Source organism: Asparagus officinalis, chromosome 7 (assembly GCF_001876935.1).
Source record: "Asparagus officinalis chromosome 7, Aspof.V1, whole genome shotgun sequence".
In the NCBI taxonomy this organism is placed as follows: domain Eukaryota; kingdom Viridiplantae; phylum Streptophyta; class Magnoliopsida; order Asparagales; family Asparagaceae; genus Asparagus; species Asparagus officinalis.
Window position 1 is genome coordinate 32,396,562 of NC_033800.1, and position 12,324 is coordinate 32,408,885.

General features: G+C 37.8%; 1 protein-coding gene across 1 annotated transcript in view; it reads left to right on the forward strand.

Annotated features, from left to right (window-relative positions):
• Positions 1-640, forward strand: part of LOC109846926 — a 9,292-nt gene extending 8,652 nt beyond the window's left edge. Inside the window, 1 exon segment of the mRNA XM_020416164.1 lies at positions 1-640. This exon segment is cut by the window's left edge and continues 10 nt beyond it. Within this exon segment, the coding sequence (XP_020271753.1) occupies positions 1-464 (464 nt within the window). The 3' untranslated portion in view covers positions 465-640.

Here is a 12,324-nt window from a genome sequence, read left to right on the forward strand (position 1 = left end):
GCTGGTCTCCGGACGGCGAGCTGATCGCCTTCTCGTCGAACCGTCACAGCCCGAAGAACGAAACGGCGTTCAGTGTCTACCTGATTAAGCCGGATGGTTCTGGGTTGCGTAGAGTGCACGTGGCAGGAGCAGAGGGGTCCGCTGACGTGGACAGGGAGAGGATCAACCACGTGTGCTTCAGCCCCGACTCGGAGTGGTTGTTATTCACCGCCAATTTCGGCGCCGTTTCGGCCGAATCGATATCGTTTCCGAACCAGTTTCAGCCGTACGGGGATTTGTATATTTGTCGGTTGGACGGAAGTGAGCTGACGAGGCTGACGTGTAACCCATATGAGAATGGGACGCCAACATGGCACTCTAAAGGTGGGGTCCTCGACATCGGGTCCATGTCTTTGGGTGCGGTTGCTGGGGATAAGCTGAGAGGGCAGTTTGATGAGCCGCTTTGGTTAACTTGTGACGTATGATAATCTTTGGTCCTTGATGCTTTTCTAAATATATATATATATATATGCGTGTTCTTTTTAAATGGGAGTTTAAATTAAAATTCACTAATAAAGTTGCATGTGTGCTAAAAATGTCCGTGACGACGTCTATTATCTCTTTTGATTTGCTAGCTACGTTATGGGTGTGTTTTGAAGAATTCTTTTTTATTGTTGTGTTTTGTGATAGAAAATTGGAAAACAGCTCATGTATATATAATATCTGCGATGGGAGAAACGATGCATTTTAAATTGTTAATTACTCCTGAGGTGTACATCGGAGATGTACTCGTTCCATAAATTTCGGCTAGTTGTAAGTACGTGGAGCAAGGATAATAGCTTAATGATAAAAATGGGCCTGTAGTACATTAAATTCTTTAGCTTATATAATCGTGAAGTTTGGGTTATATTTCAAAGTCGATGTATTACTTCTTTAAAACTAGGTTTTATTCAACGTAGTTCTTTAAATGTTAAATATTTTGAAGTTAGGCCCTAGAATAATTGAAATAGCAGTTACATCGTCTAATTGTCTACTCTTGATTGAGGGATTAGACAATATTTAAAGCTAGGCCCTCTAATTGAAATTGTTGTTACGTCTCTTTCATCAAAGATAATATACATAAACAACTTTCCTAATTTATCTACTGGAACACACATTACTAAAAAGTATTCTTCAAAACATGTCAAATTTTTAAGATATCAAACTTGAGATCTCTCAAAAGAAAGAAGCAACAAAAACTCTCTGTTCTTCAAATAAGGTGTGATTTTCAACAGGAAAATCTTCTCTCAAAATCTCTTCTTTAGAAAACCGATACAGCAATCAATGAGATTTTCCTCTGAAAATATCAGCTTGAAATCGCAGTGGAGAAGGCATTGTAGAACCGCCGCCACAAAGCTCTCAGAAAAATCGCCTTGAGATTCTCCTCATCGATTTCTCGTGCACAAGGTTCCCTTTTATAGGGGAACCCTAGCTACAGCAGGATCCAGGCTGTCCCGCACTCGGCCTCGCCTGTGAAGAGGTCCGCTCGAGCTCGCCTGTGGAAAACCTCGCCTGAAGCTCATCCCCGCTCGCCTGCAGCTTGCCCGCTCGAGGTCGCCTGTGAAGCTCGACTCGACCTCGCCTGCAGCCAACCTCAAGCTCGCATGCAGATTTTCGAGCTCTCCTGCGCTATGCTCGTTCGACCTCGCCTGCGATGGACTCGAGCTCACCTGTAGCCAGCCTCGCCTAAAGCCCTATCGAACTCGCCTCCTGCGTCGTCCTCGCCTGAAGTCGCCTGAGGAGCTCGCGTGAAGGTTTGAGCTACATCCAACACCAACAATTTACTTGTGTAACCTTCGAAGCTCAAAAAGGTTTGAATACTTTCTTATTTATAAAAAAACATAATTCGGAAATGAGACCATTACTACTAGCATGCGTCGGCTTTACTGGATGGATTTAAAACCGCCCACGCCCGAACGAAGTGGACCTAATCGCAATCGTATGCCTAATGATCGCTTATTAATTGTAGGTGACTTTGTTGGGCCGAGCCGTGAACCATGAAAGACACACAGTTTGAAAGACACACAGTTAGAATTAATCTTCTTGTTAAAGTTTTTATTTTTTTAACCTTCTACAAATCTATAATTATGCATATTATTCTTTAATAAAAAGTGATCCCTTTATTATTCCCCCCCAAAAAGTAATCCCTTTATATTTGCTTTTCCAACGCGGTTGATGAATTATTATGGGTTTTTTTCATATATACCCCTCAAATCTTCCTTATTTGAACATTTACCCTATCCAAATCTTGTTATTTGCAAAATTACTTATCAACTCTCTCACATTGAGTCTTTCTACTCCTCCCACTTAACAATTTTAGTTCCAAAGAGGAAAACGTCCCAAAAATAGTGGAAACTAGTGGAAAATTTTGACATTTGCCTACTTAGAAACCAGCGTTGTTAAATTTAGGGGTGGGGAAAATATCTAATAAGGGAGATTTTTTTGGGGTGTTTTTTTTGGGTGTTGGGGGGTTGGGGGATTTGGGAGTAAATTCGCAGATATGAAATATTGAAGGGTATATATGCAAAAACCCTAGTTATTATTAGTGAAGAAGTTGATGGAAAATTTCTAATTGTTTATATACAGAAAATGTTGCTTTATATTATTTTTAGAGTCATCCGCGTACCCTCCACTGTATGTGTGACATGTTGTTACAAGCGAGATTTGCTACTTTAATTGATATGAAATATACTCTAAATCCTAACCCAAATTTCTTTTTTCACCGTTCATACAAATTACATGTCTCTTTCATATAGAAGAATCAATATACCCTTAGAAATATATAGCTATATATTATATAGATCTAAGTGTCTGGTTTTTTATCTGTAGTCTTGAGAAGTAGCATCCATCCATGTTTTGTTCGTGTCGGTTAGAAGGAGAGGATCGGGTTTACAAAGGGCCGATATGAACGAGGGTTGGAGATGAGGCTATTATTTGAAAAAAGGTACAGTGAACTTTTTTAGTTGTTTGAATATGGAAAATGTCGTCACATAGATGAAGATGTACGTGGGCAGAGGTGAAAACGGGGAACATTTCTACACGGCTTGGTTTTGAGGTAAAAAGATGAGGATTGTGTCTCACATTAAATGTACTTGACCAAGAATAGGAGATGAACTTTTCAAAAAAAGGAAAAAAAAAAAGAATAGGGGATGAAGACGACAAATGTTACAATTAGAACCAACAATTTCAATATATATTATGTTAGTTAAATAATTTGTTAATATATTTTATGTATTACCAGGCTTTTGTGGAGCGAGTAATGCTTTCATTTATTTTTCAGCTTTATTTCATGTTCGTTTCGTAGGTCACATGCCATGGCCTAGCTACATCTGCTTAGAAATTTGAGATATAAATCAAGAAAACGTCCATAATAAAGCAATTACAATTAATTGATACCGAGTTGAAAAGATTACGGTATCACCACAAAAGATGAAATATATTGAGTACATTTGTGATTATGAATCTTTTTTATTGATTGATACCTAAATGGCATTTGCATGCTATTGGTTCACCACTTTTTACATTTAGATACTTTAAATTATAAAACATAGCACTTACATACCCTAAGTAGTATCCACCGTGGTTGATCCGGACAGTTGAGAGGTTCCAATATTGTTCACATCGTCGTGGGTTTGATTCTGGGCTGAATTATTAAAAAAAACAACTAACTTGTCCGAATCTGGCATGTTACTACCTCCTGTTATTTTAAAGTGAGAATATTGTGGGGAATATTTCACCCAATTTCTTATTATAATTATTATTTTAAATAATGATAACTACATTACACTTTCCTACACTACTCTCATACTATATGAGGGGAAAATATGGGCTTTCTTGACGAATTATCAATTTTAAGAAAAAAAAGTTAAAGAGATTGGATTCCCACACTTCTCTCTCTTATAATATGAAAGTAGTGCAGATGAAGTAGTGTAATTACCAATGTTGATGTCAATTATAAAGCAGGGGGTTAGTGTTGTGGGTCCAACCCAAGATAAGGCGGTCCACATGAGGAGGTCTACATGAATTAAAATTCTATCTATAAGAAGTCTACATGAATTAGGATTCTATATAGAAGAGGATTTGGATTATCTATTTAAAATAGGAATAGATTTAGAGAGTTCTATATAAGAGAGACATGAGATCAAATTTTTATATAAGAATAATTTTTTGGGTGCTACAATAACCGCCGCGCTACAGTACCCGAGAGGAGAGAGAAGAAGAGAAAGAAGAAAATTCAGATTCCAGATAGCTCGGGTGTCCGATTGTAGTGATTCAAAAGCAGTTGTCTTCAGAACGACGATGCCGTTGAGGGTACGGTGCTGGTTTCTCCGCGGGAGTTGGAAATTTTTGGTAAGACGGGTTTTAGGGTTTTGGTGCCCTAAAGGTAACACTGTATCTTTCTCTTGTGATTTAATCCTCAAGTTCAGGTGTAACTTGGAGGGATTATACTCTTGATTCATAGTGGAATATTCCTCTCTGGATTGCCCCGTGGACGTATGCACGATTTGCCGAACCACGTTAAATCTTGATGTTTGCTTGCTTGTAGTATTTTTCATTGGTGCCGTTATTCGTTTAGTGATTAATTCCGCAGATTAATCTCCAAAAAAAAAATCCCCAACAGTTAGTTTGTGGATTTTGAGGGGGTGTTAGGGCCCTCAAGCTTCCTCAGAAAGTTTTTAGCAAGAAACTTGCTTAGAATGGCCTAGAATAGCTTACCCTAGGCAGCAAGCATCAGTCGCCTTTTACAGCAGATCTGAAGGGTAGGTAGGTAACTTTGGCCGAGTCAAGCTAGCGGCTCAATCTTCATCTGCCTTATAGGTGTCGACTACCGAAAGGGATGAGTCATCAAGGCGTTTAATGTGAGTATGACAGGATGTGCATACTGCTGACGAGGTCCAATGAGTCATAAAGACTTTTGGAACTGGAGCAATAATGACTCTATCATGCATTTAAGGTGATAACAATTGACTGTCGGCAGTGGGGCTTGAGGATACACCACCTTCTGACTTGTCTCACTAGAGGGCGACAAACACCATCTTTTTAGTCGGGCTCACAAGTTGTCGGTCTAGGAGGGTCGAGTGCTGATAGGGAGTGGGGTCAACTAGAATGGTAGGTCGAGTGTGGATGCTTTTCGCCTCGATCTTGCAAGTAGGTCGACAAATACCGTCTTTTTAGTCGGCCTTGCAAGTTGTTGGCATGCTAGGTCGACCACTATAATCGCTCGAGTTGTCCCTCTTTGAAAATAGCTGATTAGGCACAGGGTGGGACATGTGTCGGCCTCCCAATGGGCATGAACTCTTAACTATTTGCATGCTATAACAATCACCATTCTACTACTTTACACACCCTCATTCTTTTCACTAAATTGAGTCATTCATTTTTTTAACCCGAGTCATAATTTCCCAATTTTCCTCCTTCCCCAATTTCTATGTAGGTGTCTATGAAAGCTCTCCTCAAATCGTCTATAGGTTCATCAAGTTACGGTGCTTCTCAAGAGAAGGAAAGGAGAGCATTGTTGATTTTGGAGGAAAATTATAAGAAGGTGAAATCAGAGTATTGACTTAATGATTAACTATCAGAAAACTCCCTTGACTTTGGAAAATTATCAGATAACCCCTTGTAACTTTCAAAATATCAACAAAAAACCCTATAAGTACAAGAATTATTAGAAAACCCTCGTTTAACTTTAAGATTTTGCCAGAAAGCTTTCTTTATCTCTAAGATTTTATAAGAAAAACATATTAAATCCATTCTCTAATAATTTCAAGTTATTACGTTATCTAATAATCATCCAAAGGTTGGGGGGTTTTCTGATATTTAGCCTTGTTTAACTTTTAAGGGCACAAAGGTGTTTTCATACTAACGAGCTTTTGCTTAAGTCGTTTACAACATTCTAATGGTTGACAGCACATGATATTTAACGTTTAACTGTTTAAGAGGTTAAGTTAAGCACAATGGTATTTTCATCCTAACTTTTGCTAGAGTTGTTTACAACATTCTTACTGTTGACAACATATGAGTACGTATTTAAGTGATGTCTTTTATAACTTGTGAGGTGGTGAAACACGAAGGTATTTAAATGTAAATGTCGTTTAGCATTGATTTAAAAATAAACATCTAAATTCTAAACATCTAACACATTTAGCCTTGGAAAATCATCATCGGAACATTTGGAAGTTGTGGCGTTCAAATTTGTGGTAAACTTGCGAAAAAAAGCAGTTTTAACTTTCGTAGATGGGTCTTTCAAATTGGTCCCTTAGATCGTCAAATTTGAATATTAGTCCCCAGATCATTGAAATTGATGATATGTGCCTCAAACAAGTACGATTATTACAATTTGGTCCCTCTAGGTAGATCAAGATTTAGGGTGACTATTCTCTTAAATCTCTCTTTTTTTAATTAATTCAAGACATACCTCTCAGCCATCGTTAACCAACGTTAGGTTTCAACACACAATTTAAATACGGAAAGCCCAAACCCAAGACGAAAACACAAAATTTACATACTGAAAGCACAGATCCAAGACATTTGTCTTTTCGAACGGTGTGTTTTGAAAGTATCATGGGCATGGTACTTAATCCTCACAATCTTGTCCCTTATACTCTTGAGAAAAATAATGTGACAGTCAGAAAACATTATCATGTTCTTGACGCAACACATACTCTTCCACTCATTCCCTTGTTCCTTATCTCCCTGGACTGAAGCACTCTCAATTATTCTTCTAATCAATATTACTCCTTCCGTTGTGCGCAATAATGCTACTCCCTACTCAAACTGTATTGCTCCTCTTTGGACTAATCTCTATTCCATATATTTGGTTATCTTTTTTTTTCCCTACTCAAACTGTATTGCTCCTCTTTGGACTAATCTCTATTCCATATATTTGGTTATCTTTTTTTTGGTTTATCTTCCTTCACATGAACGGGATAAACTATCGGTTCGCACATGAATCATCATTGGAGTCCTTTAGAGGCGCAATTCTGGGAATGGAATGTTTATCACCTCCTCACCTCATTGTAAGTAACTGAGCTTCTCATATCAAAATTGAACTAATGTTTCGTACAAATCTTAATCAATAAAAGTGAAGAGCCGCAACCCTATGAAAATTTGGAAAATAGTATATAAATACAACACAATATAGACTATCATCTAGAATTCCTGTGAGACTCGATCCTCATAGTCCCCATTCGTTCAATCCCATTTTTAGAAAATGTTAATATTTTCATCATTGATAATATCCATCATGAAGCATGATCCTCGCAGTCCCCCTTTACTAAAACTTCCTATAGATTCCTTCCTTTGTTCATAGGACCTCGTGAGATCTGATCTTCATCTTCAATCCAGAAGAAAGAACTAGGGACGGCTGGTCTTCAAGTCTGCATATTAATTAAAAAGAAAATTGATTAATTACATACTTTATGTCCGAATATAAAAATATAAATCTTAATTCTCACCATATCTTCGGAGTGTTTTGGTATAACGATTAGAGACTTAATTTAAAATGGTGTCAGTGCAACTCATGTTCGAATCCCACTATCCATGAATTTAATGCGAAATTAAAAAAAAAAAAATGGTGTCAGTGCAACTCATGTTCGAATCCCACTATCCATGAATTTAATGCGAAATTAAAAAAAAATTATAACCGCTACATGTGGAGGATTACAGTTTTATATTCTAACATGTAGCTTCAAGGAGTATCGATTCAAATTCTCTCCAAAGTGGGTAGAAAATGAAGATTGGTCCTATAAGGAGTGACGAACAGGACTTAGATGAGGCTTTGGTCTCACAGACAAACATGGATGATGAAGGAGATGAGTATCGTGCAATAGGATAGAGGGGTGAAAAAGGGAACATTTTACAACTGCAAAAGTGTTGGAAAGCGAGGATCATGTATCAAAATATTAAATAATTTTGTAACTAGTGATGACTATTTTAGTATAATATACCGATATTCTTTTTAGTGAGATAAACTACAAGCACTAGCAAAATTTCGTCTAGCTTAGTTAAAAGGAAAATTATTTGTAATGAAGTGAGGAAATATTAAAACAAGAAGTTTTCCATGCACACCAGCATACAAATACCATTTGCGCACAAGTCATTAAGACAAGAAGTTTATTTCTTGGTTGAGGTAAACCTCAGAAAGCTCCCTCAAACTAGGGCGTTTCTCAGAAAATTTGATTACGCCTGAATCTTGGTCATTAGGTACTAATCCTTCTTCATTATTCTTTATGGGGGTGTATAGTAAGATCAGAGATAAATGAGCTTTCAACTTTCAACTTGGTCTGTGGATGCGTCTGTGGACTGTGAAGCATATGCAGAAACTAGTGTGGCTTCTAAAAGGGCTTTCACGGAATGAGCATGACATGCAGGTTCGAGAGTGATCGAAGCTGCTGAAGCTACAATAATAGGTGTTGTGTAAGACCCCGTTGATTTTGATATTTCATATATGTGAATATTAGTGAAACGCAATATTTAATATATTCATATATGTGAATATTAGTGAAACGCAATATTTAATATATGATAAAATATCTTCATGGCATGGTTGTACATGAAAACTAGCGCAATATTTAATATATGATAAAATATCTTCATGGCATGGTTGTACATGAAAACTAGTGTTTTGAGTTTACGAGGATGTGGATATGCCTCAGGTATCAGGTTGAGTTGCAAATGTGCAAATCGTGTGCAACAGAAATCGAAGAATACAGTTTTTAGTACATGAGTCGACCCATGACTGTCATGAGTCGACTCACGATATCGAGTCCTGTTGCCATTTAGTTTCTGCTGAGTCGACTTATGAATTATGAGTCGACCCATGACCCATGAGTCGACCCATAATATACCGTGAGTCGACTCATCGCGGATTTTTGGCTTTTCTCAGTTCGGGTCTGTTGGGTTTCGGGTCGGGTTTTATCTACTCATATATATTTCCCCCCACCCGAAAACACTCTTTTTCATCAGCAAACCCCAGAGAAACCCTAGCCTCCTCTCCCCCTCAAAACCCTAGCTCGTTTTTGGGCATTCTTGGGCGATTTTTGGGGATTTTCAGCAGCATTTTGTGGATTGCAGCGAAGGGGATTGCTCTTCATCACATCTGAGGCGAGTAACATCTCGCCCAATCCTTCCCCTAATGTTTTTAATAGTTTACACATGTTTTTCATGAGTTTTATCGAGCCTAAGACTTATTTTTAAGTATAAATCAATGTTCTTATTAGGGTGAATGCTAGAAATCATGTGTTTTAGATTTTAAATCCTCACCAACGAGCTTTTGAAGAAAAACCCAGATTTGGAAATATTTTTTAAGGAATAAAAATATGAGTTTTCTTTTTGATTAAATGCCTTTCTTTTCATGTTTAGGGGTTAATTGTTAGATTTAACTTATAAGTAATTGTTTCTCACGCTAGATGTGAATTTCTCACTGTATCATAGTCTAGAATTGATAGCTATAGAGATGTAGATCAGTATAATGGAAGGATGGATCGAGTTGACGAATTTTAACTTGTGATATATGCAGATTTCAGCCCGTAAGTCGACTCACGACTCATCATGAGTCGACTCATCAGGTTGAGTCGACCCATGACTGTCATGATTCGACTCACGAAGTGATTTTCCTGTTATCTCAAGTTTCTGCTGAGTCGACTCGTATCGGATCATGAGTTGACCCATGAGACATGAGTCGACCCATAAATGAGCACGAGTCGACTCATCATAGTTTTTCCTATTTTGTTTGTATTTCTGTGTAATCATCTGCTGTATACCTATATATATACATATATACAGTGTATATATATATGTTCGAGGATACTGTCTAATATTCTTGAACTCGGGGTGTTGCCTTGTTTATCGGATATTTAATTGCAGTGATCTTGATTTCCCCTGTACTTGTAAGATGACATTTGTGGCATAAGCTTAGATCAGCACAGCAGGGCATGTACAGGAATAGGACATGTATATCTTTCTATGCACAGTCCTCGTGTTGGACTATAATCCATTTCAAGTCCTCGTGTTGGACTATAACCCATTAGAGTCCTCGTGTTGGACTATAATCCATTTTAATCATGTTTTAGACTTTTGTTAAACCTTGAGCATGTTACTTAACCAAGTTGGGTGCCCGACATATTGTATTAGGCTGGGGCATGATAGTTACCTAGGTTGTACATGACATCTATTGTAGCTTTGTCATGTTTACATTTTATCGGTAGAGATGGGCATGTATTATTTTCTTTATTTGTTTTTTGTGACCAACCTCAAGTTTAGTATTTAGGGATCTACAATTTGAGATACAAGGTATATACATGAGGGTTTCCTTGTTTGGATTATTTCGCTCGACGTACCTATGCTCGTGTTGTATTTCCCTAAGTACTAAAACCCATTAATGTTTGTGTAAATGATTTATATTATTATGTATTAACTGTATTTTCATATACAACGAGCCCTATCCCTTGGGGTTGGTTGTGATTTTGTTCACTAGTGCTTTGACGCTCGTTGTCCCTCTCCCTTTCAGGTAATGAGCCAGGAGCCCGGAGAGTCACAGGTTGATGGCGATGTACTTTAGCTTCAGCCGTCTATTTAGTTATATTTTCTTTTGAGCTCCACTGTAGACTTTTGTGTAGACATGTGAGAGTCTTATTCTAGAAGTTGTAAAGGCTGTGTGCCTTATTTCCTCTTGTCAGACATTTTGTATTTGAGACTTGTTGAGAACTCCAGTTCATTTATTTCAGACATTTACTTGTATTCCAGTATATTAGATGACGAAATATTAATTTGATCTCTACTATTTCATCAGTTGATTCTTGTATAATCTTTTACTTGCTTTGTACTACACCTGTTGTTGATTCCACTAGAGAGATAGTAATTGTGATGGTGAAACATGTTATTGTACGGTGTGGTGCATGGCAGGTTTGACATTTCTGGTTTCACCTCGGACTGCAGCCTTGTGTGAACCCAGGGGCGTCACATGTTGGAACTGTAGTAACGGGCTGCGATGTTGTAGGAATTAGTGCTCGAGCTGTAAGAACAGGCGTTGAAGCTGTAAGGTGTATAGAATGGTTGAAGGCAAGATAACTCGGAATCAGAAAAACAGCAGTAAAACGCGCATGAGGAGCCTGTTTAGTTCGATTTGTTAAAATATAAGAGCTTTTTTTGAGCTAGAAAATGTTCCCAACGTTTTTTTTGGGGAAAACAATTTTTATGTTTGTTTACGAAGATAATGATGCTGGAATCCTTATTTGCTAATTTTTAGTTAATTTGTTTCGAGGGAAAAAAGGAATCACAACTTTAGTAAATGAATCCCCACCACCCTAATTATTGATATTTTCCCCGAGAAACACCCAAACCCCTTTTTTATCAATAAAACACCCCCTTTCCAGCCCAATTCCGAGCAAATAGTTTTGGAATTGGGGTTTCCTTAAAATATGATGTATCAAGGGGTTCTAAGAAAAAGTTTCTGTTTTTTCTTCTTTTTTTTAGAAGAAACAAACACAGGTTTAGAAATCCATTTTTCCTACATTCCTACATTTTTATGCGATCTGACAGGTTATGACTGTGTTAGACCCTTTCCAAGGGCTTCCCACATTATTCCTCATAACCGAACACGCCTAAAGAGAATGAATGTCACAGTACAAAGATTATCTGACCTATAAATTAAGTAATAGTGATTCATATGAAAACCATGCAATGCATAGGCTTTCCGTAGGGGTTGCACAAAAATATATGTATCTGAGAAAATATTAATATCCACATTCGTTACAATACGTACAAGGTTATTGATAGAGGATAGCATTGTGTAGCAATAAGACACCGCTAAAACTATTTTAGACTATTGCGACAAAATAACTATAAAAAGTGTAAAGTCAAATAGCGGTGGAAAGGTGGATGCACTATTGTAGCCGGGAAGGCGGAGGAGAAGAGGAGCTGAAAGAGTTGAAGAAGAGACGAGCTGGAGAGGCAGCTAAAGAAGAGAGGAGGTGAAGTGGTAGGGGCATTATTGTAATTGTTTGAGGTGATGGAAAAGCTACATGAGAAGAGAGCTGGGCGGTGGCAGCAAGAAGGGGATGTAGGTAGCAACGTTAGGTTGGGGGGGGGGTGCAAGCAGCAACTTTAGAATTTTTTTTTCTATCGACGGAAAGGAGAAAGAAATGAGGTTGGTTTTGGGGTTTAGTGAAGTTTAGGTTAGGTTTGCTACGGGTGGGGTTTAAATCGATCAAAACTCCATTTAACCGCTTTCAATTAGTGGTAAAAGGCAAATTTTACTACTGTTTACTACTATTTCGCACTTTCGAGCACTTTTATGTGTGAAAAGTG